At 44.3% G+C, this 27,656-nt stretch overlaps 2 protein-coding genes across 2 annotated transcripts in view; both read left to right on the top strand.

Annotated features, from left to right (window-relative positions):
- Nucleotides 1–4,859: 4,859 nt before the first annotated feature.
- On the top strand, nt 4,860–17,402 carry LOC112218747 (unconventional prefoldin RPB5 interactor 1). Its single transcript, XM_024379828.2, has 10 exons — nt 4,860–5,234; nt 6,337–6,371; nt 6,654–6,732; nt 13,271–13,406; nt 14,486–14,577; nt 14,720–14,988; nt 15,140–15,404; nt 15,510–15,661; nt 15,880–16,120; nt 16,471–17,402. The coding sequence occupies exons 1-10, from the start codon at nt 5,163–5,165 to the stop codon at nt 16,651–16,653; spliced, it is 1,524 nt and encodes a 507-aa protein (XP_024235596.1). The 5' UTR covers nt 4,860–5,162; the 3' UTR covers nt 16,654–17,402.
- Nucleotides 17,403–19,436: 2,034 nt separating this feature from the next.
- The window catches only part of LOC112218746 (zinc finger protein 536-like), a 42,445-nt gene continuing 34,225 nt past the window's right edge, over nt 19,437–27,656 (top strand). Inside the window, exon 1 of the mRNA XM_024379827.2 lies at nt 19,437–19,624. The gene's annotated coding sequence lies outside the window, so the exon portion shown is untranslated. The remainder of the gene's footprint in view (nt 19,625–27,656) is intronic.

The raw sequence follows: 27,656 nt of genomic DNA, 5'->3' as shown, positions 1-27,656 counted from the left end.
CATAGCAGTGTGAACAGACCACAGTTACACATGGAGTAAACAATTAACAAGTCAATAACACAGTAAAAAAGGGGGAGTCTATATACATTGTGTGCAAAAGGCATGAGGAGGTAGGCGAATAATTACAATTTTGCAGATTAATAACACTGGAGTGATAAATGATCAGATGGTCATGTACAGGTAGAGATATTGGTGTGCAAAAGAGCAGAAAAGTAAATAAATAAAAACAGTATGGGGATGAGGTAGGTAAAAATGGGTGTGCTATTTACCGATAGACTATGTACAGCTGCAGCGATCGGTTAACTGCTCAGACAGCAGATGTTTGAAGTTGGTGAGGGATATAAAAGTCTCCAACTTCAGCGATTTTTGCAATTCGTTCCAGTCACAGGCAGCAGAGAACTGGAATGAAAGGCGGCCAAATGAGGTGTTGGCTTTAGGGATGATCAGTGAGATACACCTGCTGGAGCGCGTGCTACGGATGGGTGTTGCCATCGTGACCAGTGAATTGAGATAAGGCGGAGCTTTACCTAGCATGGACTTGTAGATGACCTGGAGCCAGTGGGTCTGGCGACGAAATGTAGCGAGGGCCAGCCGACTAGAGCATACAAGTCGCAGTGGTGGGTGGTATAAGGTGCTTTAGTGACAAAACGGATAGCACTGTGATAAACTGCATCCAGTTTGCTGAGTAGAGTGTTGGAAGCAATTTTGTAGATGACATCGCCGAAGTCGAGGATCGGTAGGATAGTCAGTTTTACTAGGGTAAGTTTGGCGGCGTGAGTGAAGGAGGCTTTGTTGCGGAATAGAAAGCCGATTCTTGATTTGATTTTCGATTGGAGATGTTTGATATGAGTCTGGAAGGAGAGTTTACAGTCTAGCCAGACACCTAGGTACTTATAGATGTCCACGTAATCTAGCCTGGGTAGGATGGTCATCTGAATCAGGGTTAGTTTGTCAGCTGGGGTGAAAGAGGAGCAACTACGATAGAGGAAATCAAATCTAGATTTAACTTTAGCCTGCAGCTTTCATATGGGCTGAGAGAAGGACTGTGTACCGTCTAGCCATACTCCCGAGTATTTGCATGAGGTGACTACCTCAAGCTCATTCGAGAGACGCTAACGGAATCGGTACAGCTAGCTGGTTTCTTCACGCATCGCGCAGATAGAAACAAACATCTTTCTGGTAAGAAGAGGGGCAGGGCGTTTGCCTTATGATTAACGAGACATGGTGTGATCACAACAACATACAGGAACTCAAGTTCTTCTGTTCACCTGACTTAGAATTCCTCACAATCAAATGTCGACCGCATTATCTACCAAGGGAATTCTTTTTGATTATAATCACAGCCGTATATATATTCCCCCCAAGCAGACACATCGATGGCCCTGAACGAACAGTATTTGACTCATTGCAAACTGGAAACCACATATCCTGAGGCTGCATTCATTGTAGCTGGGGATTTTAACAAGGCTAATCTGAAAACAAGACTCCCTAAATTGTATCAGCATATCGATTGCGCAAACAGGGCTGGTAAAACCTTGGATCATTGCTATTCTAACTTCCACAACGCATATAAGGCCCTCCCCCGCCCTCCTTTTGGAAAAGCTGACCACTACTCCATTTTGTTGCTCCCAGACAGAAACTAAAACAAGAAGCTCCCATGCTCAGATCTGTTCAATGCTGGTCCGACCAATCTGACTCCGCTGTGGATTGGGATATGTTCCGCATTGCTTCCAACAACAACATTGATGAATACGCTGATTCGATGAGCAAGTTCATTAGAAAGTGCATTGACAATGTTGTTCCCATAGCAACGATTAAAACGTTCCCAAACCAGAAACCGTGGATTGATGGCAGCATTCATGTGAAACTGAAAGCACGAACCACTGCTTTTAACCAGGGCAAGGTGACCGGAAACATGACCGAATACAAACAGTGTAGCTATTCCCTCTGCAAGGCAATCAAACAAGCTAAGCGTCAGAATAGAGACAAAGTAGAGTCACAATTCAACGGCTCAGACACACGAGGTATGTGGCAGGGTCTACAGTCAATCACAGATTACAAAAAGAAAACCAGCCCCGTCACGGACCAGGATGTCTTGCTCCCAGGCAGACTAAACACATTTTTTGCCCGCTTTGAGGAGAATACAGTGCCACTGACACAGCCCGCAACCAAAACATGCGGACTCTCCTTCACTGCAGCCGACTTGAGTAAAACATTTAAACGTGTAAACCCTCGCAGGGCTGCAGGCCCAGACGGCATCCCCAGCCGCGCCCTCAGAGCATGCGCAGACCAGCTGGCCGGTGTGTTTACGGACATATTCAATCAATCCTTATCCCAGTCTGCTGTTCCCACATGCTTCAAGAGGGCCACCATTGTCCCTGTTTCCAAGAAAGCTAAGGTAATTGAGCTAAACGACTACTGCCACGTAGCACTCACTTCTGTCATCATGAAGTGCTTTGAGAGGCTAGTCAAGAACCATATCACCTCCACGCTACCTGACACCCTAGACCCACTCCAATTTGCTTACCGCCCAAATAGGTCCACAGACGACGCAATCTCAACCACACTGCACACTGCCCTAACCCATCTGGACAAGAGGAATACCTATGTGAGAATGCTGTTCATCGACTACAGCTCAGCATTTAACACCATAGTACCCTCCAAACTCATCATCAAGCTCGAGACCCTGGGTCTCGACCCCGCCCTGTGCAACTGGGTACTGGACTTCCTGACGGGCCGCCCCCAGGTGGTGAGGGTAGGTAACAACATCTCCACCCCGCTGATCCTCAACACTGGGGCCCCACAAGGGTGCGTTCTGAGCCCTCTCCTGTTCTCCCTGTTCACCCATGACTGCGTGGCCATGCACGCCTCCAACTCAATCATCACGTTTGCAGACGACACTACAGTTGTAGGCTTGATTACCAACAACGACGAGACGGCCTACAGGGACGAGGTGTGGGCCCTCGGAGTGTGGTGTCAGGAAAATAACTTCACACTCAACATCAACAAAACAAAGGAGATGATCGTAGACTTCAGGAAACAGCAGAGGAAGGTGGAAAGTTTAAAGTTCCTCTGTGTACACATCTCCGACAAACTGAAATGTTCTGCCCACACAGACAGTGTGGTGAAGAAAGCGCAGCAGTGCCTCTTCAACCTCAGGAGGCTGAATAAATTTGGCTTGTCACCTAAAACCCTCACAAACTTTTACAGATGCACAGTTGAGAGCATCCTGTCAGCCTGGTACAGCAACTGCACCCTCCTCATCCGAAAGGCTCTCCAGAGAGTTGGTGCGATCTGCACAACGCATCACCGGGGGCAAACTACCTGCCCTCCTGGACACATACAGCACCTGATGTCAAAGCTGGGACCGAAGAAGCTGTTTTACTGTCTCATCTCAAGGCCATCAGACTGTTAAACAGCCATCACTAACACAGAGAGGCTGCTGCCTACATACAGACTCGAAACATTGACCACTGTAATAAATGGATCACTAGTCACTTTAAATAATTCCACTTTAATAAATGTTTACATATCTTACATGTATATACTGTATTTTATACTATTGTATCTTGCCTATGCCGCACAGCCATCGCTCATCCATATATTTATATGTACATGTTCTTACTCCATCCCTTTTAGATGTGTGTATTAGGTAGACTACTGGTTAGATATTACTGAACTGTCGGAACTAGAAGCACAAGCATTTCGCTACACTCACATTAACATCTGCTAACCATGTATGTGACCAATAAAATTTGTTTTGAGTGTAATGTTTACTGTTTAAATGTTTTGTTTATTTCACTTTTGTTTATCTATTTCACTTGCTTTGGCAATGTAAACATGTTTCCCATGCCAATAAAGACCCTTAAATTGAAATGATATTTGTACAACTGAATGCATTCAACTGAAATGTGGCTTCCGGATTTAACCCAACCCCTCTGAATCAGAGAGGTGCAGGGGGCTGCATTAATCGACATTCACGTCATCGGCACCCGGCGGTTAACTGCCTTGCTCAAGGGCAGACCGACTTTGTCAGCTTGGGGATTTGATCCAGCAATATTTTGGTTACTTGCGCAATGGTCCTACCCGCCATGGGGTGTGGCCTACCCGATGGGGTGTGGCTTGATGCGGACATTACTGTTTAAAGGACAGCGGTACATTTTGTACCTGATTTTAAACAGGTCGTTTAGAACAGCACCATTTCCGTTTAATTGAATGCTTATTGCTTGTTTTCGTACGCAGCCCTGAGCTTGTGTGACCTTTTCCTGAGATTTTGCCATTTGAACTTACAGTATATTTAGCAAAAGAGACAGATAACTGATTTTCCCAACTATAATGCTGTCCTCTATCTGGCAAATTAATTATATCTTTGTACAACATAAGTAGAAGATTCGATCTTGCACAATTCACAATCATGTTTAAAAAAACATCATTACAGTAATTTTACAACCTCAATCTATCATACTAATTGGATTGATGGAATAAAGTTTTAACCAATGCTCTGTAACTACAGTGAATTTACAACTATTTTATATAATTTGCAAAGTATGTAAATGTATGCACTCGCTCCTGTAAATCGCTCTGTATAAGAGCGTTTGCTAAATGACTAAAATGAAAGTGCAAATATAAACTAACGCTCTGGGTTTAAAATATTATGGCATTTAATGGGGAGGGGGGATTGGAACCAATCACACAATATATAGTCAATTTACCTCACGGAATGTGAGGTAAATTGTTTGTAATATGTTTGTAATATTTTTAATCTACCAATATTGCGAGAAAGGGAAATGCTCTCTGTCTGTAGCCTATTGTTTACAATATGTAATCATTTTTCATGCATTTGCAACATTGTTGTGCTTGAGAGCAGTTTACCCAGAGCACACCGGGAAACGGGCAGAGGAACATGGCGCAGGGTCGGTGAGGAGGACGCTGAACAATTGAGGATTATATTCCGTGGATATTTCGGAGATCATGCTGAAATCCTAAAATGAGAATGTGAAATGGTTTCACTTCCGAAATCTTGGATATCTACCACTGCCCCTTTGATGAATAATAGGAAAACGCCTCTCAGGAATACCTGCAATTGCATTCATAAACATTTTTTTAGGACTTACAACCCCTGAGCATTGTTTTTTAATCACATCTAAATATTACATGGGAAAATGGCTGAGAGAAATAAAATGATTATAGAGGTCCCACAAGGAGTTGATAGACTTCGAGTGGAGCATAAAAAGGTAAAACAATGAATTAGCTTGCTACTGTAGCTAACGTTACCTGGCTAGCGTGAGCTGTGCGTGTTGATCATTCACGCGGTCGACAACAGAATTTTGCAAATCGTTTTGCATTTTCGTGAGATGAGACCTAACATGCATTCTCTTTCAGCAGGTTGCATATTCATTTATGCGCGCGTGGCCTCTTCGACAGATCATTTATCGTGGACATTTTCTAAACATTTTTTTTTTTTCTAGAAGCTTCCTTGAGGTAGCGGTCACATGTTGCTTGTTGTTTATTTCAGCGTGGATCCTGGACAAGCTATGTTGTGTACAACCATCGAGTATGCATAATCAAGTTTGTCAATTTCTCTGATATTGACCCATGTTTATCTATTTCAGCAAGTACAAAGCATGGAAAGTAAACAAATGAACCATGCACGTAACAATACACAAGCATTTCCTTGTGCGGCCGGCCTACTGCCCATTAAAAATGAACCTAGATTCAACATCCATAACTAACTACTTTAATCTTATCTAAATGTAAAGCGAATATCAATCCAAAGTGTAGGGCATTGATGATGTTTAATAAAAGGCATTTACTGGCAATGCAAATGCAGTACAGGACAACAGTAAAGAAAGAGCCAGCTAGCAAGCTACTGTTAGTCAGTTGGCAAAGTCATGTTCTTGTTGTGTTACATTAGAATTGGAGTCATGCAGTATGCAATGGAGGGTGCAACTTTATGCCTTTCAAATAGAAACATAGGCCTAATTTGTTGGGACATGCTTCTACCCAAAGTGTAGTACTGTAGTAGGCTACTTCCTGGTATGACATTCATTGCAAAGTATGCAGATGCCCCTTCCTGCCCCCAGGTTGGTGCTCCTGTGTATGTAAGTATATACTGGGTGGTTCAGAAAAGCTTTTGATCCTTTTACATTTTGATACAATTCATCTTTGACAGCTGTTTAACCAAAATACTCTAAACTTCCGGATAATTTCCTTCTGTGTTGTTTTCCCCCAGTGAGTAAGTGTAAACAACTAAAATGGAGGGGGTTCTTCTTCTTTTTTTAGGGAGAATAGAAATGCAAAGTTTGACCTAAATAATTGTCACTCTGTTAACAACAGGTGGTGCAAGGCTGCGAAGGTCAGATCCAGCACTGGTGAGTTTGTGTAGCGATTCCATGTAGTGACTGGCATTGGAGTCAGCCACTACCACTCATACACACAGCATCTTGTGAGTTATGGTGCTACTGTGCTTCTAGATAACATTACTAGTTCCACCATGAGTCACTCACTACATCCTTGATAGTACATAGATAGATAGGCTAAACACGAGATCTATGTGTCCTTTCAGGCATAACCTGTAGATCAGGAAGGGCATGTGTAATGTTTTGTTTGTGTGCCATCTTTTAACTGAAATTTTAAAAACTTTGGACTTTCAGGGCGAAGGTAAAGGGTGACTATGAAACCCTCGAGGATCGACTCAAAACTCTTCCAGATCAGGTGTCCTATGACATCATGGTACGTTCCAGCTTTCTCTTATCAAATCAACGTTTATTGGTTGCGCACACAGATTTGCAGATGTTATCGCAGGTGCAACAAAATGCAATAACAATAGACAAACCCCCCCCCACAATAAAATCAATTGTTAAGTAATGTCAGAACGAGCAATATCAATAAAAGAGTCCAGAGTCCAGAGCATATATATATATATACAGTATTCAGACCCCTTCACTTTTACCACATTTTCTTACGTTACAGCCTTATTCCAAAATGTATTAAATACATTTTTTCCATCAGTCTACATACAATATTACATCATGACAAAGCAACCTTTGTGATGAGATTTGAAATTGAGCTCAAGTGCATCTGGTTTCCATTGATCATCCTTGAGATGTTTCTCCAACTTGGAGTCCACCTGAGGTAAATTAATTGGACATGATTTGGAAAGGCACACACCTTTCTATATAAGGTCCCACAGTTGACAGTGCATGTCAGAGCAAAAACCAAGCCATGAGGTCAAAGCAATTGTCCATAGAGTGCAGAGACAGGATTGTGTCTAGGCACAGATCTGGGAAGGGGTACCAAAAAATCTGCAACATTGAAGGTCTCCAAGAATACAGTGGCCTCCATCATTCTTCAATGGAAGAAGTTTGGAACCACCAAGACTCTTCCTAGAGCTGTCCGCCCAGCCAAACTGATCAAGCAGGGGAGAAGGGCCTTGATCAGGGAGGTGACCAAGAACCTGATGGTCACTCTGACAGCTCTGGAGTTCCTCTGTGGAGATAGTTGCCCTTCTGGAAGGTTCTCCTATCTCTGCAGCACTCCACCAATCAGGCCTTTATGGTAGAGTGGACAGACGACACCACTCCTCAGTAAAAGGCACATGACAGCCCGCTTGGAGATTGCCAAAAGGCATCTAATGACTCTCAGACCATGAGAAACAAGATTCTCTGGTCCTGATGAAACCAAGTTTGAACTTTTTGAGTCACGTCTGGGTGGAAACTTGGCACCATCTCTACGGTGAAGCATGGTGGTGGCAGCGTCATTCTGTGGGAGGTGTTTTTCAGCGGCAGGGACTGGGAGACTAGTCAGGATAAAGGGAAAGATGAGCAGAGCAAATTACAGAGAGATCCTTGATGAAAACAAGCTCCATAGCACTCAGGACCTCAGACTGGGACGACGGTTCACCTTCCAACATGACAACGACCCTAAGCACACAGCCATGACAATGCAGGAGTGGCTTCGGGACAAGTCTCAATGTCCTTGAGTGATCTAGCCAGAGCCCGGACGATCGAACATCTCTGGAGAGACCTGAAAATAGCTGTGCAGCCATGCTCCCCATCCAACCTGACAGAGCTTGTGAGGATCAGCAGAGAAGAATGGGATGAAATTCCCAAATACAGGTGTGCGCAGCTTGTAGCGTCATACCCAAGAAGACTCAATTGCTGTAATTGCTGCCAAAGGTGCTTCAACGGAGTACTGAGTAAAGGGTCTGAATACTTTTGTAAATGTAATATTTCTGTTTTTAATAAATTTGCTAAAATGTATTAACTTGTTTTTGCTTTGTCATTATGGTGTATTGTGTGTAGATTGAGTGTTAAGGCTAACTTTTTTTTTTAAGTCAAGGGGTCTGAATACTTTCTGAAGGCACTGTGTGTATATCTAATGTATGGACAGCATATGATTAGAAAAAGGTGTGTATGGCAGTAGTTGTACAGGATGAGCCATGACTAGAATACTATATATATCCTAACCGTAGCAGGTAGCCTAGCTAACTAGGTGACCTTAATTGCTTCAGGGTTGCCATTGATAATAGCTGGGGTTTTCTTAGCTATTATCAACAGCGACAAACCCCCGAGCTGACAAGGTACAAATCTGTCGTTCTGCCCCTGAACAGGCAGTTAACCCACTGTTCCTAGGCCGTCGTTGAAAATAAGAATTTGTTCTTAACTGACTTGCCTAGTTAAATAAAGGTTAAAAAAAAAAATGTGTGAAATAGGATAAATGTAAGCACCCATATACAAAGTGGATAAAACAAACATTTTTTTCAGCAGTATGAAATTATACTGGAAACTTTCTGAGCAAATGTAAGAAATAATACAAAAATGTGAAATGCAAATTTGTCTAGAAAACAGGGTGACCGTGTCTGTCGGCGCCATCTTGTCCAGTCAAATGCAGTAAATGCACTGGGGAGTGAGTTTCCATAGCAGGGTATTATTTACAGTTTATTATGAGGTGTGTCGAGTAAATTCCCAAACCATTGTCCCCTCTTGATCTGGAGCAAAAACACAGCAGTTAATACAGCGAGATGGGTGCTTTTGAGATGTTTACACATGGTGTGTTGTAGGGAAGGCCTTATCTTTCCCTATCAGTTTCTATTCTCCTTTTCTTTCAGCTATTCAGCTTCACTTTTAGTTTGTACAAAAGTATGCAGAACCATGTTTAAATTGCCCTAATATACAGTGCCAGTCAAAAGTTTGGACACACCTACTCATTACTCATTCTCGGTGCTAGAGGCATCACTACAGAACCTGGTTCGATTCCAGGCTGTTTCACAACCGGCCGGATTGGGAGTCCCATAGGGCGGCGCGCAATTGGCCCAGCGTCGTCCGGGTTAGGGTTTGGCCGGAGTAGGCTGTCATTATGAATAATATTTGTTCTTAACTGATGTGCCTAGTTAAACATTTAATAAATAAAACGCATACGGAATCATGTAGTAACCAAAAAAGTGTTAAATCAAAATAGATTTTAGATTCTTCAAAGTAGCCACACTTTGCCTTGATGACAGCTTTTCACATTCTTGCCATTCTCTCAACCAGCTTCATGAGGTTGTCACCTGGAATGCATTTCAATTACATTGTAAAAACAATCTTTAGGACCCCTTTCTCAATACTTTGGTCACTTTTTCAAAACTCTTCACACAGTTCTCCTAACCAACTTTCAGCTTGGCACAGCAGTTAATTTCACATCCAAAATTCACTAAAACTACCAAAACACTCCATACATGTCTCAGATTAACTCATTATTCCATAACACTCACAAAGTTTGTCACCCAACAAGAACACTTTGTCACACGAAAAACAATGACCTAAAAACACTAACAACAGGTAGCATTACCAAAAAAGAATGACACCTCTCTACTGTTTAGAATTCACTGCAGTATATGTTACAGGAATGAATCAGATATGATGCAATATGCTTCAATATGTTTTATGTAATTTTTTGGCATTGAGTGATTCCAAAATACAATAATTTGTATATACACCATCTACAGATACCGTAGAAATGCTAGTACACAGGTTCTCCTCCACATCACATCTTATGTCATCTTGGGCAATACACCTAGGAAAGAATATTTTGGCATGCCTGGTCCATCCCTGGCAATCTTCTGCAGATATGTCCAGGCATCCAGCATTCATTGCGTCCGGGAGGGACATTTGATCATGTGGATGGTGGTCATAAACCTTCCACCTCCATGAGGAAAATAATTCCTCTATGGGGTTGAGGAATGGAGAGTAAGGTGAGAGGAAAAGGGACACCATCCTGGGATGAGCTGCAAACCACTCTGACTGCACGTGAGTGGTGAGATGCCACATTGTCCCATACAATTACAAACGTTGGCCGATTTCGCCTCACTGCAACACTTTTCTCACCTGGCACAACCCTTCCATAGATGTCATCCAGGAATGAAAGGAGACGCTCGGTGTTGTATGGCCCAATTAGCGGTTTGTGTAACAACAATCCATCAGAGGATATTGCTGCACACATTGTGATATTGGCACCCCTCTGGCCCGGGACATCCACTGTGGCTCTTTTCCCAATCACATTCCTTCCTCGCTTCTGTGTTTTAGCCAAGTTGAAACCAGCCTCATCCATAAAGATGAATATGTGGGGTGTTTACCTGGCTTCAATCTCCATGACTCTCTGAAATAAATCCACAAGGCAACATAAGAGTTAGGCTATCACGGTAGTTTATACCTAAAAACATGCCATTGTGTGCCTCTGCCCTGTTTGGTTTTTCAAAACCAGTTCTGTATTTTATAGTCATCTTACCTGGACATATTGGTTCCTGAGTTGCTTGACTCTTTCAGAGTTCCTCTCAAAGGGGACAGTGTACAACTGCTTCATCCCGAATTGATGTTGTTTCAGGACTCTAGAAATAGTTGTTATGCTTACATTGTGAATATTTCCAAATGTAATGTTGTCTGCAAACACTCTGTCCCGAATCTCTGTGAGTTTTATGCCATTGTTTCTGATGACCATATCAATGATTACAGTTTCCTGCACAGCAGTGAAAATCCTACCTCTCCAGCCTGTGGGATGTAACCATTGTGTCATAGGCAGAAATACAAAAACAATTACACACAAGTGGGTTTGGAGGCTTTGCTCAATTTACTTCTGAAATGTGCAGAATGGACATCTTACGTGTTGTTTTGCCAGACATTTCTTACAATAGATTCCACTGTTGAGCGTTGCAGATTTGGCTGCACTCTCAGACCAGCCTCTCTCATTGATTGACCATGATTTATTACATGATCAATTATAGTATCCCTAATCTCATCTGAGACTACAGCTCTTGATCTTCCACTCAGTCTTCTTCCACCACGCACATGTACTCCTCTCCCAGCCACTTCTCTATCTCTGGCTGGGTCCATGTTTACATTACAGTCCAGCATTATTCATATGATGTCCCCTTTTGTGTAGATGGTAATGAAATTGAAAGACTAACACCTGGGTTGGTGTTCAGCTACAATGGGAATGAGCTGTGGTTGGTCTAATTGTTTTGATAGTATTTAATTGTTTTATACTTGGAATATATTTTAATACAGTATTACTGTAGAAATGTAGCAAATTGCTGTCTTATTCAATTTTGTGTTATGTTAGGTTTTGAACTTAAGTTTAACAGTTTTGAAAAGAGTACGTAAACATTTGCAAATTGGCCTGTAGGTACATAGAGTTTTGGTGGTGCTTGTGTCTGAGTGAGAAAATAATGAAATGTGAAAGATTTAGTCATTGAATGCATTTTGTGCCAAAGCAATGAAAAATGATCCACAGTTTAGCCCACATAGACTGCTGCTGTGCTTACTGTGTGAAGAGCTTTGAAAAAGTGACCTAAGTATTGAGAAATGGGTTCTAGATTGTTAAAAACTGTCATATTTGTGGATTTTTTTCCCCTTAATGCGTATTAGCCAATCACTTGTGTTGTGACAAGGTAGGGGTGGTATACAGAAGATAGCATATTCGGTAAAAGACCAAGTCCATATTATGGCAAGAACAACTGAAATAAGCAAAGAGACAGTCCATCATTACTTTAAGACATAACGGTCAGTCAAGGAGAACAGATGATCTCTGCATGTATGGTTCCCGCCGTGAATCATGGAGGTATGGGGGTGCTTTGCTGGTGACACTGTCTGTGATTTATTTAGAATTCAAGGAACACTTAACCAGCATGGCTACCACCGCATTCTACAGGGATACGCCACCCCATCTGGTTTGCGCTTAGTGGGACTATCATTTGTTTTTCAACAGGACAATGACCCAACACAGTTCTAGGCTGTGTAAGGGCTATTTTGGAGGAGATTGCTGGGCCAATTGTGCGCCGCCCTATGGGACTCCCAATCACGGCCGGTTGTGATACAGCCTGGAATCAAACCAGGGTCTGTAGTGACGCCTCTAGCACCGAGATGCAGTGCCTTAGGCTGCTGCGCCACTATTTAATAGTTTTGATGTCTTCACTTTTATTCTACAATGTAAAAATAAAGAAAAACCCTTGAATTAGTAGATTTGTCCAAATGTTTGACTGGTACTGTCGCAAGACCCAGTGGTTGATGCTTATTTATAAACCCTCTTAGGTTTCACTCCTCCCTATCTGAGATATTTACTGCAACCCTCATCCTCCACATACAACACACGTTCTGCCAGTCACATTCTGTTAAAGGTTCCCAGAGCACACACATCCCTGGGCCGCTCGTCTTTTCAGTTCGCTGCAGCTAGCGACTGGAACGACCTGCAACAAACACTCAAACCGGACAGTTTTTTTTTATCTCAATCTCTTCATTCAAAGACTCAATCATGGACACTTACTGACAGTTGTGGCTGCTTTGCGTGATGTATTGTCGTCTCTACCTTCTTGCCCTTTGTGCTGTTGTCTGTGCCCAATAATGTTTGTACCGTATTTTGTCATGTTACCAAGATGTGTTGCTACCATGTTGTTGTGTTGCTACCATGCTGTGTTGTCATGTGTTGTTGCCATGCTATGTTGTTGTCTTAGGTCTCTCTTTATGTAGTGTTGTCTCCTCGTGATGTTTGTTTTGTGCTATATATTATTTTGTATTTTTTTTTTTTTTTTTTTTTTCCCTGCAGGAGGCCTTTTGCCTTTTGGTGGGCCGTCATTGTAAATAAGAATTTCTTCTTAACTAACTTGCCTAGTTAAATAAAGGTTAAATAAAGTACTGTATATATAACAAAAATTCAATAAAAACGATTGAAAGTCAAGTTGAAACTTGAACTCAACTTGAATAATGCAAGTTGATCTCCTTCTCCTCTGCTGTAACAGGTGCCATTTGGCCCTCTGGCCTTCATGCCTGGGAAGCTGGTCCATACCAATGAGATCACCGTGCTGCTGGGGGACAACTGGTTTGCAAAGTGCTCTACCAAGCAGGCCCAGAAGCTCGTGGAGCACAGGAAGAAACGTGCGTTTGTTTTGGAAGCCATTTTGAATTTTCTCAGATACCATGGCACCATGCCCAACTCTGACACCCACAAAACTAATATTATTTAAAAAACGAGAGAATTCCTCAATTGTATGCCTATATATTGTTTCGCAATGTATGCTACTGATAATTCTTATTGAGAAAGATTGAGGTCATGTTTTGAATGTCTTCTCAACACTACCACGGTTCATCCAGCAGGGGTTGTTGTCATGGACTTGCTGTCAGACAAACCGAAAAAGAGGTGATCACTCAGTTCAAACTAAAAGTTGAATGGCTACTTATTTTGTGAATACTTGGGTTGTTAGAATGTTTGATACAGTTTTTCTGATGGACCATTCATTATGTATCAAATTACAATTGCATTAGCAAATCATTAATAACACACAGTCATCTTGGTCATAATTTGCAATACTGCAAGTTCATTTCTATTGAAAATGCAGAATTATGTTCAGATTGCTATTTGTTGGTTACTCAATCGATTTTGGCCATCTGCAATTATTTTGTCACAATATGTCCAGACTTAAACCCTCCTGCCAAATAGAGTTTTTTCCCCTTCACTCCCCTTTGGTATTCACTCTGCACCCGAAAAAGCTCTTTAATATTTAACGTCAGATGGGCCTAAATAACAATGTGTGATGATGATGCGGCCATTATTAGACTGGTGTTTACCTGAAGCGTGAATGTGATATAACCTTCCCTGACCCTGCCCAGGCCGCTTTTACACAACTAAGTGCCATAATGCAAACATGGATCGCTGGGATCTGTCAAACAGCCCCGCTGAGTTGTCAGGCCGTCCGCGTTTGACCTTTCCCCAACGTTTCGAGACATACGGCTGAAGGCTCGCTGTTGCCATGACAACGGTGCCCCTGCTGCCATTAGCGAACGGGGGTTTAATTGTTGTGAAGATTTAATGATCCGAAGTAGCACCGAGGGCATGCGATGTTATGAACTGTTTGTCATAAAAAAAAAATTTTTTTTTTTTTACTGTGTTAAGAGTTTAACCCCTTGCTGGCGGATTTTTCTATTCCTTCACACAATATTTGTGCTTTGTTTTTTAGATGTAAATAGTGCGCTGGATGACTTGCACAAGACGAGGAAGGACTTTGAAGCCAGAGTTGGGTTTACAGAGGATCTAGAAAAACTCTCAGGCGTAAGTGTAATTACAGTGATAATAAAGAGTTTTTAGGATCCTCTTCAGCCAGCTTATCTGATAGACAACCCTGTGCAGAAAATCTATTTATATGATCAAATATTTTAAACACACACACTTATACCCTTCTCTGTTTCCTCAGGCTAAAGGGGACTATGTGGACATCAGAGAAGAGGTTGGAAGTATTGAAGAAATGGTCAGCAAAGGAAAGCTGCGTGTGGCTCTTAAGCCCCACTCTAAGCCTAAGATGGAGGCTGTTGTGAAGATAGAGGAGGAAGAGGAGGATGAGGACGAAGAGGGCAGTGGAGAGGGAGATGGAGGGAGCAGGAGAAGAGTGCTGTCCGAGGAGGAGCTATGGGCCAGACTGGATGAGCTGGAAGCGCAGGAGGAGCAGGAAGAGGATCAACACCGGTAGAGTTAAATACACACACAAAATGCATAGATGTTCAAATTGAGGAGTAATTCAGCACCACTCTATCCACCTTCACACCTGTGTTTCATTACAAAATATAGTGAAGATTAGATTTCTCCCAGCTTGATACTTTGTTTCTATTGTTTTCAGACGGTTTGACAGTGCAGACACCAATGGCAACGATGACACAACATCCTCTGAGGAAGAGAAGGAGGGAGATAGCGGCAGCCATCACCGTGTCAATGGACATGATGAGAGGAGCAAAGGCAGGGCGTTTGTGCCTTACAACGGCAGCCAACTCAACAGTACAGCTCAGTCAACCAGGGAGGGGGAGGAGGAGGAAGATGAAGCAGAGGAGGAGGAAGTTGACTGTTTGCCTACCATCTATTTCTCTCATACGGTGGAACCTAAGAAGGTCAGTGTGTATGAAGCGTATTAATCTCATCGCAGTCAACTTGTAGTCCGTTATGTTATTTGAGCTATGTAAATCAATGTACTTCACCCCCCTCTGTCTCTCCAGGTGAGGATAAACACAGGGAAGAACACCATGTTGAAGTTCAGTGAGCTGAAAGAACAGAAGCAGCAAGCCAAGAGGAAAAAGAAGAACGGCACCAGTAACGGTCACTCTCACCACGGGCTCCACAACATCACTACGCCCACAGACCTCTACAGGTACACCCAGGCTACACATCAATCGTTAAATGTTTGGTTGGTATGAACTTTTGGCAACATTTTGGATCGAATGTAAAAATGGCATATGGAATGGTGTTTACTCTGAATGTTTCCAGATTTCTTTATTCTGATTTGGTATGGTGTCTGTCTATTAACAAGTTCTGTGATCTGATTGGGTATAATGGCTGACTGGGTGTATGTTTGTGGCCTTTTGTCAGGTTGTTTGTGGATGTGAAGAACGGCGAGCCCATCCCCAGGAAGTCAATCCTGAAGTCCCGGAGCAGAGAGAGCAGTGTGTGTAGTGACACCAGCGAGAGCAGCGCTGCCGACTTCGAGGAGCGGCGGACGTTTGGACGCACTCTGAGCCATGACGAGAACACATACAGCGACACCAGTGACGGCATCACGGAGGAGGACAGCCCCACCGGGGTCCTCCTACATCCCACCAGCAGCTTTCAGGTAAAATCAGCTGGTCCTGATTCAATATTCTAATACTGTAAAGATCTTCAATTCAGTGCCAACAACTTTATTTGTCCCTTTAGGGAAATTCTTATTACAGCAACAGCCGTGCTTCAGACACATACAACAAACCGGCACAGATACAATAAATAGACAAGAAACATGAGAGATAATGATTTAAATGTACAGTGCAATAAATACGATCATCGGTATAAAACGTGCAAGAGACAGGGATGATTAGTTCACAATTTCTTTGAACTTAAATAAATGCTTAGAGCAGGAGTGGTCTATGTCCTGCCAAGTTTACAGCATCACATTAACCGCCATCTTATTCTTTGTCATTGATCCAGGCCTTTTCAGGCACGGTGGTTGAGAAGGAGCCCATTCCCTTGTCGATCCCCCAATTCACCATTGCTCTGCCAGTGCTGCCCACCATCCCAGAGAGGAAACTGGAGGAGGTGGCCCCCGAGGTCCCCCAAGAGGCCCCAAAGAGGGTGTCCAAGTTCAAAACTGCCCGGCTGAAGCAGAAGTGACCCAGAAGAGCCAGTCTCCAGGATCCACACTACGGGCTCCTTTTTTAACATTGATTTTCTATGCCAACACTTTTTGGAGTTGGACAGACCGTGAACCCACCCTATGATCTGCCATCCCTCTTATTTTTTGGCATCACTCTTCAAGCCTCTCTTCTTCTCTTTCATAATACTTTTCCTGTTAGTACACATTGCAATATAAACAATTTGCCTAACTTTGTTTCTCAACAAAGCATAACTTTGTTGAGAAAGCAACCCAACACACTCACTCTTAACCATTTACCTGCCTTGTATAATGGAACATCAAGCTTTTTAGCAAATAGCCCCATTATTTATGAATTAGTACTTCACCGCAATATGTTTTTAAGTAAAGAGGTAGTTTATTTAGAGCCCTCATCCTCCAACATTATGGCCCTACATTAGTCAACACTGCCTAGGTGCGCATTTTATGGTGGTTGATCTTGTCAGTGTCTTGACTATACTCTGACAAAGCCAGTAGTTTACAACTCTATTCATTGTTTGATCCATGATTTTGCCTGCTATGCTAAGATGACATACTCTGCATCATTCAATTTATTTTTGCCTTTTCCTTTCTTAATTATTCTATAACAGGGTCAGATGTCAACTTCCCTTTATTTCCTCAAATCCCCTTGTACCTACCTATTGAATGTATGTCCACCTCTGTGACCAGCTTTATGTCAAAAAAAATATTGTTGTAAACTGGAATTAAAATAAAAGATTTTTGGACAAAGTCAGGTGTTACTCCCCTTTGGGTAGATTTTCTCAAACCTTATTTCCAATCCTCACTAAGGACAAGACAGACCAACAGAAAAGTTGTACGTACGCAGTAGAAAACCTGCTGAGTGTCAACTATTCAACATGCACAATTGTCGGGAAATAACCAAGATGACGGTTGATGTTCTATGGTCAGAGGTGATAGGATGGCCATCCACTGCTAATGTACGTGTTGGTCTGTCCTGTCCATGACACAGGTATGCCACATGTATTGACAATGTTGAACCACAATGACCACCAATAGATCATCTCTCCTATGTAAAATGACTTGCCAACTCTATTTTTGTACCACCTTTTCATATGGCTGCTGTGTCGGCTGGGGATTCTGCGAGCTCCATCCTTCCAGATTCGCTGTAATTAAAGTTGCACCTTGTAAGTTTGAAAAGCTATCACTAGCTGCTCGCTAAGTAGCGAGAGTGCAGGGTTCGATAAGCAGCTTTTAAACTGGTCCTTAGTTGATTCCCCCTCGTCAGGATTAGGGCTGCAATAGGAAAAATCTATCCAGGTAGCTTGAGACAGATTAGCTAATGCTTAACATGGTTGAGCGCTGGCTAGACACAGATCATTGGACTTAAAAAGCTTTGAAGGTATATGTTGGAACATGTACTTAACATTTCAAAGAGATCCAGAGGAACACGTTAATAATTGAAAACAACAGAGAGATCTACATTGCAGGGTTTAAAGAGGATTTAAGAGTTAGGTCATTTAGGATCTCCTTGCAGAGACGAGCAGGTATTGTTGACCAGACAGATGCTCAGAGAAGAGGCTCTTGCTCCCAGCTACAAATGTCATGGGGCATTAAACTGTTCCTTGCTGTACACCTGGGCCGGGTTTCATGGACCGAGATAAAGCCTACTCCTGTACTTAAAACTATGTTCTATAGAGAATTGCTGCTTTTAAATGTAGTTGTGCATAATCTTGGTCTATGAAATATCCCCTGAAGTATTACATCAACATGTTTCTATACTATAAGTATGCACACACTCACTTGTTCTTCAATCTATTTAACATTCAAACAATCTTAGGTCAAATAGTTCATTTGAAATAAAGACCTCTGTAAATGGTGTCAGAGTGCACCAGCAGCTAACAAAAACTAACGTCAGTACATTGAGACTATACATTTTCTATAATAAATAAGTAGAATGCCTGAGGATGTATGCACAATTTGTGCATATATTGTGAGTGTGGTTATTGTATAAATGAACTCCCTCTATTTGAAAATAATCCAGTGAGAAAGTCATTGGGATGACAGCAGTGTGATGGATGTTACACGCATCCAATTAAGATTTCTGAAAAGAAGCCTCTGAGCACTCTAAGCACTTATACAGCTGAATCACAAGTCAGAGCTTTCCCAATGCCCTGAAACAATTGCAAAGCATCAATCTTGCATTATTCATTATGTTTTACAAAGGGTCAGAGTGGCTGAAATCCTCATTATAAATATTTGGAGAAGGAACAATCTGAGGTCACAGGGCTACATTTTGGATATTGACTTATTACAAGGGTTTAAGGAGCAGGATCCACGCACGCACGCACACACACACACACACTGGAGAGAGTAAGATGAAAAGGTGGTGGGCCACATAACACAGTCGCACCAAACCTCTTCCTGTGTCTGTCACAAGAGTTTGCCTAAAATAATCTAGGCCAGGTCTATTAAATGTGACGTTTTTACAGTGCACAAATGTACATAATGTTGGTGCATAGTGAGAGACAAGGCCTAATTTAAAATAACCCACTAAAATGTGACGTTTGTACAGTGCAAAAATTAACAGAATGCTATGTGCATCATGATGACTAGGCCTAATTTAAATAAAAGGAGTAGTTGATCATCTTGGATTTGGAGACGCAAATAACCTATGCGTAATTTACGCAGGAACAGGAGGCCTACAATGCTTGTCAACTACCAGATGGGGGAGCCCACGCACATCTCGAAGTGGTCATATCCCCTCCTTCCCACAGAAATTAAACTATAAGCTCATATGCTTCCATACTTTATTTCGAACGCATGCATGAATAGTTGAAGGGTGTTGACGGAGATCTGATTTGATTGTTATCCTTTAGCGCAGTATCACAGGAAAAGTCAGACACAGCTCATCACTCGTCACTGACCGAACTTAAGCTGTACTTCGAGTCCAATACGCGCTGCGGTTTTACACCCTCCGATCTGAATGCCCAGGTAAGGAAATGTATATATAAAACAATATTTAGAATCTCCTGCAGCTCTTAACTTTCAGTTTCTCCGAATGATGATTTCTCAGAATAACATGGTTTCTCAGAATATATTTGTATGCATGCATAAACCCTTATGGTGAGGTTGGCTGCCCCTGGTAATGCCAATGACAGTAGGCTATTAAGAGAAGGGAAATATCGTTAAACATTAAGTAAAGTATAGGATAGTGTAGGTCCATGTAAAGTGAATGTGTCATAAGTCATGTTGAATGGATAGAATAGTATTGTATATGGTGGTTAAATAGCAGGTCCTTATGCATGTCAAAATACACTGTTTATAGGCTGATGTTTTTTTTTCTCTCTCACTCTGTGATATAGTGTAATGACAGCCTGCTGTGATCTTTGCATCCAAGATAATCTGTTGCAGTAAATACTCATTTCAATACACCACATATCAAATGATCCACAGTAGTAATTGAGTTGAGGGCTGTGGCTGACGGACTGTTGGATGTAAAGACGTTTTTTTCAAGGATGTTTGTCAGACTTCTGATAGCTATAATAATGTGTGTAACGCGAATGGTGATATGCAGAGGTTATGTGAGTGTGTACTGTAAATACATTGATAAAATATCATCTCTTGTCACTGTAACCTGGATAGAGAGGTGAAGCGATGATGCCCCATCTGTCATATGTGAGCTAAGAGAGTCCATGATGCTCTGCTTCTCTCCATTCCAGAGTTCTCCTCTCTCAGGCTCCAAGGGGACAGGAGGAGGAGCAGGTGGGTGGCAGCCAGTATGATCAATCAACATTAAATATTCAGCCTTGGAATTTACACATAATTTAGCAATGCACTTTATTTGAAAAACAAAAACTGGAGCTAGTTGATAAATGTGTTTGTTGTTGATGAGAGAATAAGCAAGCTGTGAAAAGCAATACATGTCTTGATTTGAAAAAGTTTGGAGTATTATCTGTTTATTATGATGGGTCCGGTATACCAGAGTTTGCCAATTCCCTAAAGAAGTTGTCAAGAGAGCAGAACACAGACTGGCACCCAGGCTAATGGAATTGTGCTTATGTTAGAAAAGCATTTAACTCACTGCTATTTCTATTATGATGCAGAATCCAAGTAGGGGTATTTTTTCATCAAATGCAAGTAAATGTGCGTGAAGCAGGAAGGAGAAAATCAGAGTGAGGCTGAGTGAAGCTGAAATCAATGTCAAGTCATGTGCTCGTATCTTATTCTCTTTACTATGCTGCAAGTGCTGTTAGAGGACCTACATGGCAACTTTCTGATGGAATCACTTGTTTGAACACCAAGCACCTGATTTGAACATCTATAATCCAAGCTCAACTGAACAGCCCAAATTAGCTTTTTGGCCCTCTCTTGCCATCAACATAAGTCGGATTTTCTCCCAAAAATTCGAAGCTGTTTTCTGGTTGGCTTAAATCACTTTGAAAAAGTGCAGCAAAAGTATTTTGAGGTGTTTGTCTGGACCCTCTGGTCCTCAGCAGTACAGGCCAAGCTGTTATCCAGTCAGAGAAGGAGTTCAGAAAGCGCAACCATCCAATCTGTTACTCTTTTCTTAACAGTTACCTTTATCTTAAGATAGTGAAGTTTCATTTTAATACCTGGTTTATGATTAACAACACTCTCTAAGCATATTGCCAGTTTCATGGCCTTAAGTCTGTGTGAACTATGAGGCAATGGCATGAAAAGCACAGCTCCCTCATACAAGGATACTAAACAGTGAATAATTAATAATCTTTCTCCCAAATCCAGGAAAACAATAGTTTTGCATAAAACAGAGAACTCATTTAACAGGATAAAAAGACTCCTGTCAGCTTGAACAAATTGTGGAATGTATGAGTGTGACAATCTTAGGCGTAGTGGGTGCGGAGTCAGGTGCAGGAGGCAGAAAGTTCTGAATAGCACTTTATTCAGCACCAGGCAAAATAGTATATATAACGAAACTGAGCGTCATTAAACAAATGCCCAAAACAGGAACCAAACCAAGATAGCACGACCACACATACAAAGTGGGAATAAACAAGCCCGCACGAAGAGCAGGCGGGCCTACCGATTTAAATAGCCAAATTAAAAGTCTAAACAAGAAACAGGTGAAACAAATCAGACCAAACCAACAGAAAAGGGAAAAAGGGATCGTGGCAGCAAGTAGGCCGGTGATGACGACCGCCGAGCACCACCCGAACAGGAAGGAGAGCCACCTTCGGTAGGAGTCGTGACAGTACCCCCCCCTGACGTGCGGCTCCCGCAGCGCGCCGACACCGGCCTCGAGGACGACCCGGAGGGCAAGGCGCAGGGCGATCCGGATGGAGGCGATGAAAATCCCTCAACATTGACGGATCCAAAATGTCCCCAACCGGTACCCAGCACCTCTCCTCCGGACCTTACCCCTCCCAGTCCACGAGGTACTGCAGGCCCCTCACCCGGCGTCTCGAGTCCAGAATAGCACGTACTGTGTACGCCGGGGACCCCTCGATGTCCAGAGGGGGCGGAGGGACCTCCGGCACCTCACCTTCTTGCAGGGGACCAGCTACCACCGGCCTGAGGAGAGACACATGAAACGAGGGGTTAATACGATAATAAGAAGGGAGTTGTAATCTATAACAAACCTCGTTTATCCCCCTTAGGACTTTGAAGGGCCTCACACACTGCGGCCCCAGCTTCCGGCAGGGTAAGCGGAGGGGTGGGTTTCGGGTCAAGAGCCAGACCCTGTCCCCCAGTACGAACACGGGGGCCTCACTGCGGTGGCGGTCAGCGCTCCTCTTCTGCCGACGGCCCTCCAGGTCTCCTTGGAGTGCTGCACCCACTCCTCCACCGCAGGAGCTTCGGTCCGACTCTGATGCCATGGCGCCAGGACCGGCTGGTAGCCCAACACGCATTGGAATGGTGACATGTCCGTGGAGGAGTGGCGGAGTGAGTTCTGGGCTAACTCCGCCAATGGTACGTACCTTGACCACTCCGCTGGCCGGTCCTGGCAATATGACCGCAGAAACCTACCCACCTCCTGGTTCACTCTCGCCACCTGCCCATTACTCTCGGGGTGATAACCAGAGGTCAAGCTGACCGAGACCCCAGACGTTCCATAAACGCCCTCCACACTCGGGACGTGAACTGGGGACCCCGATCAGAGACGATGTCCTCCGGCACCCCGAAGTGCCGGAAGACGTGGGTAAATAGAGCCTCCGCAGTCTGTAGGGCCGTGGGGAGACCGGGCAACGGGAGGAGACGGCATGACTTAGAAAAATGTCCGTTGTTGAACGGGGGGGGGACTGTAACTTCCCTCTAGGAAGTTGCCTAGGAGCCTTACTCTGGGCGCACACCGAACAGGACGAGACATAGAACCTAACGTCCCTAGCCAAGGTGGGCCACTAGTACTTCCTCCTAAGACTCCCACCGAATCAATTGATCACGAACACCAAGTGGCACTACTTATGACCTGTAGGACATTGTTGGAGGTGCAGGATCCACCCGTAACGCCCGCTCAATGTCCGTGTCCATCTCCCATACCACCGGTGCCACCAGCCTAGATCGATGGGCCGATCCTCCGTGTCATAGAGACGGGACATCGCGTCGGCCTTAGTATTCAGGGAGTCTGGTCTATACGAGATGGTAAACCTAAATCGGGTGAAGAACCGTGCCTGACGCGGATTCAGTCTCCTAGCTGCCCGGATATACTCCAGATTCCGGTGGTCAGTCCAGATTAGAAAAGGGTGCTTAGCCCCCTCAAGCCACACCTTCAGAGCCTTTACCACAGCTAACAACTCACAGTCCCCCACATCATAGTTACGCTCCACCGGACCGAGCTTCTTCGAAAAGAAAGCGCAGGGGCGGAGTCTTGGTGGCGTACCCGAGCGCTGTGATAGCACGGCACCCACCCCAGCCTCGGACGCGTCCACCTCCACTATGAACACTAAAGAAGGGTCCGGGTGCATCTGTGAACAGCGCCTTCAACCGATTGAAGGCTCTGTCAGCCTCTGCCGGCCACCGCAAACGCACCGGCCCCCCCTTCAGCAGTGAGGTATGGGGGCTGCTACCTGGCCAAAACCCCGGATAAACCTCCTGTAGTAATTGGCAAACCCTAAAAACCACTGCACCTCCTTCACCGTGGCTGGAGTCGGCCAATTACGTACGGCCTTAACGCGGTCACACTCCATCACCACCCCCGAGGTGGAAATGCGATAACCCAGGAAGGAGACGGCTCGTTTGGAGAACACACACTTCTCAGCCTTGATGTATAGGTCATGCTCCAGCAGTCTCCCAAGCACTTTGCGCACCAGAGACACATGCGCGGCCCGTGTGGCGGAATAGATCAGGATATCATCGATATATACAACCACGCCCTGCCCGTGCAGGTCCCTGAGAATCTCGTCTACAAAGGATTGAAAGATGGCTGGAGCATTCTTTAACCCATACGGCATGACGAGGTACTCATAATGGCCCGATGTGATACTAAATGCAGTTTTCCACTCGTCTCCCTCCCGAATACACACCAGATCCTGAGGTCCAGTTTCGTGAAAAACCGCAGCCCTTGAAATGATTCCACCGCAGTAGCGATGAGAGGTAGCGGGTAACTAAACCCCACTGTGATGGAATTGAGACCTCTAATCAATACACGGACGTAAACCTCCCTCCTTTTTTCAGAAAAAAGAAACTCGAGGAGATGGGTGAAATGGAGGGCCGAATGTACCCCTGTCCCAGAGATTCTGTGACATATGTCTCCATAGCCAATGTCTCCTCCTGTGACAATGGGTACACGTGACTCTTGGGAAGCGCAGCATTTACCTGGAGGTTTATCGCACAATCCTCCTGTCGATGAAGTGATAATTTAGTCACCTTCTTCTTACAGAAAGCGATAGCCAAATCGGCATATTCAGGAGGAATGCGCACAGTGGAAACCTGGTCTGGACTCTCCACCGACGTGGCACCAATGGAAACTCCCATACACCTACCTGAACACTCCTCTGACCACCCCTGAAGAACCCCCTGTCTCCACGAAATCCTGGGATTGTGACTGGCCAGCCAAGGAATCCCCAGCACCACTGGAAACGCAGGTGAATCGATAAGGAAGAGACTAATCCGCTCCCTATGATCCCCCTGCGTCACCATGTCCAGTGGAACCGTGGCCTCCCTGACCAGCCCTGACCCTAATGGTCGGCTATCTAAGGAGTGCACGGGGAAGGGGGGATCTATCGGCACCAGCGGAATTCCCAGCTTGAGGGCAAGTCCGCGATCCATAAAGTTCCCAGCAGCGCCTTATGCTGGGAAGAGGGAGAAAAATCAAGGAAAAAAATGTATACAAACATGTGACCAACAGGGGGCTCTGGGTGAGTTTGATGCTGACTCACCTGGGGTGACCAAGAAGTGTTCTGCCTGCCCTCTCGACTCCCAGACGGACTCCTCTAGCACCGGTTGACCTTGTGTCCTCTCCGACAACAACTGGTGCAGGAGGAGCCCCCCCTAACTCCATAGGAATGAGGGCTAGGAGGTGGAACAGACAGTACCCTTTCTGAACGCCCGCGGGCAGCTAGCAGATTGTCCAGCCGAATAGACATGTCTATAAGTTTGTCTAGGGAGAGTGGTGTCCCGACAAGCTAGCTCCCTGCGGACGTCCTCCCGGAGGCTGCAACGGTAGTTGTCCATCAAGGCCCTGTCGTTCCACCCGGCCCCAGCGGCCAAGGTCTGGAACTCCAAGGGTGGTCGAATACAGCCCGGAAATGGCGGGTGAACTCTGGATAATTCTCCCTCGCCGAGTCTGGGCCATTCCAGACAGCATTGGCCCACTCCAGAGCTCGGCCTGTCAGGCAGGAGACGAGGACTCTCACACTCTCCTCCCCAGAGGGAGTCGGCCTCACGGTAGCCAGGTACAACTCAAGTTGGAGGAGAAACCCCAGGCACCCAGCCGCCGTTCCATTGTACTCCCTCGGAGGCGCAATACGAAGTGCGCTGGAGCCGGACACTGGGGGTGGAGTAGCTGGTCCCGTTAGAGGAGCCGGAGGTAAAGTGGGGAGGCCACTCCTCTCCCATTGGTCCATTCTCTCCATCATCTGATCCATCGCTGACCCTATCCGATGGAGGATGGTGGTGTGATGGAGAACGCGTTCCTCCATCGATGGAAGGGGGGTGGCCGCTGCTCCTGCTGACTCCCATCGGTGGTGCGGGCTTCTGTGACAATCTTAGGCGTAGTGGGTGCGGAGTCAGGTGCAGGAGGCAGAAAGTTCTGAATAGCACTTTATTCAGCACCAGCAAAATAGTATATATAACGAGCGTCATAAAACAAATGCCCAAAACAGGAACCAAACCGAGATCGCACTACCACACATACAAAGTGGGAATAAACAAGCCCGCACGAAGAGCAGGCGGGCCTACTGACTTAAATAGCCAAATTAAAAGTCTAAACAAGAAACAGGTTAAACAAATCAGACCAAACCAACAGAAAAGGGAAAAAGGGATCGGTGGCAGCTAGTAGGCCGGTGACGACGACCGCCGAGCACCACCCGAACAGGAAGGGGAGCCACCTTCGGTAGGAGCCGTTACAATGAGATTCCTTTGTCGTTGCGTTTGTTGTTCTCTTTTTCCCTTTACGAGCAGCCATAGCTTTGCATGTCGTAATTTAGAAAGTGCATTTCATGTGCATGTGTGTGTGTGCCTTTGTGTGTGCGTTGCGTGACCACACCTCTTATATGAATTAGAATCCGTTGAATCACCGACTTTTACCTGATGACAGGAATGAGGGATGTTGAGTGGAGAAGAGGTGCACATACAGTATGCAGAAAGCTATTTGGACAGGCGTCTTCTTGGCTGTCAGCTTCGATTAAGAGGCGAGGTGTCATCTCGGTAACACAGCTGAGTGCAGATGGCAGAGAGTATAAGAGGGCTCACCAACTTAAACAATGATTAATGAACAGAGATGGAAAACAAATTGCATTGGACTATTGGAGGCAGAGAATTGTTTTTATGGAAATGTTAATTGTTTCTGCCAGGCCGATACTGGGCGAGGGGGATGGGTGAGGGCAACAACAGATCCAAGGGGATCCGATATGAAGTCTACTACCCTCCCTGCACTGATTATCAGGGTTCCTCACACATTATGCACTGTCAATACCACAACACCATGGCTGAAAGGCTTCTGACTAGATATTGTGAAAACGAAAGCAGGTATTTTATGATGAATCCCATTAAGAATTCCATAAGTTAGGGTTAATTATAATTGCAGTATAAATGACATTACTGTGAAAAAACATGAAATAACTTGCGGGTGTTGATATAAGCTTTTCGTATGCACTGCTTATGAATGGGCTATTAACGGGATATGAATGTCTTATGAAGTCTTTATGTAGGCACTCAAATAATGTGTTACCATTGTCGAATACTGTATTTACAGACCTGCTCCACTCAAGCATTAGATCTTTTCTTTACAAAGTTTTTATTGACCAAGCTTCCAATTTACATTGCCATATTTAGCTCATATAGGGATGCCATAGTCCCACAAGGAAGCAGCCCCAGTCTGTATGACACTTCAATATCTTGTCCATTGTTCATTAACTGGCGTGGTGTTATCATTATCTAAATGTCCTGTACCATAGGCATTATAATAATAACGATGTCCAATGTTCAGCAATATTGTAATAATAACAGTGTTCTTTTTATCCAATTAAGAGGGTGTCATCATTGTCTTATGCTGAGGGCAGCATCATAGCCATTGTGCATGGATAGCATACCTGAATATGGAGCCAGTCAAATAAGGAATAGTCTGTATCTGTTGTTTCATCTCCTTGTGTGTTGGGCTTGATGTGCTTCTCCAATAAGGAAAACATGTGTTGGATTCGGGAAGGTCAAGATGAGTTTTGCCCGGTGAATGAAGCCGCATCTCAGGTTTGGCTTGTGTGGCTGGGGTCTCACCTCGTTGTAGGTCGCCCTCTGTTTCAGCAGATCGGCACTAAGATCTGGCTAGATGCTGATCCTCTTCTCAGCATAGGTCAGAGCCCCCGATTCTGCTGTGAGGAGAACAATTTGC

This window comes from Oncorhynchus tshawytscha, linkage group LG19, assembly GCF_018296145.1.
Source record: "Oncorhynchus tshawytscha isolate Ot180627B linkage group LG19, Otsh_v2.0, whole genome shotgun sequence".
Lineage (NCBI taxonomy): Eukaryota > Metazoa > Chordata > Actinopteri > Salmoniformes > Salmonidae > Oncorhynchus > Oncorhynchus tshawytscha.
The sequence above is the reverse complement of the archived record's forward strand: the minus strand, read 5'-3'. Positions and strand labels throughout refer to the sequence as shown.

What these genes read in the sequence shown, in the direction of transcription:
- LOC112218747 (XM_024379828.2), top strand. Translation starts at nt 5,163, where the DNA reads ATGGCTGAGAGAAATAAAATGATTATAGAGGTCCCACAAGGAGTTGAT. An exon ending in GAAGGTCAGATCCAGCACTG is followed by an intron (nt 6,372 to 6,653) that starts GTGAGTTTGTGT and finishes TTGGACTTTCAG; the next exon opens with GGCGAAGGTAAAGGGTGACT. An exon ending in CGTGGAGCACAGGAAGAAAC is followed by an intron (nt 13,407 to 14,485) that starts GTGCGTTTGTTT and finishes TTTGTTTTTTAG; the next exon opens with ATGTAAATAGTGCGCTGGAT.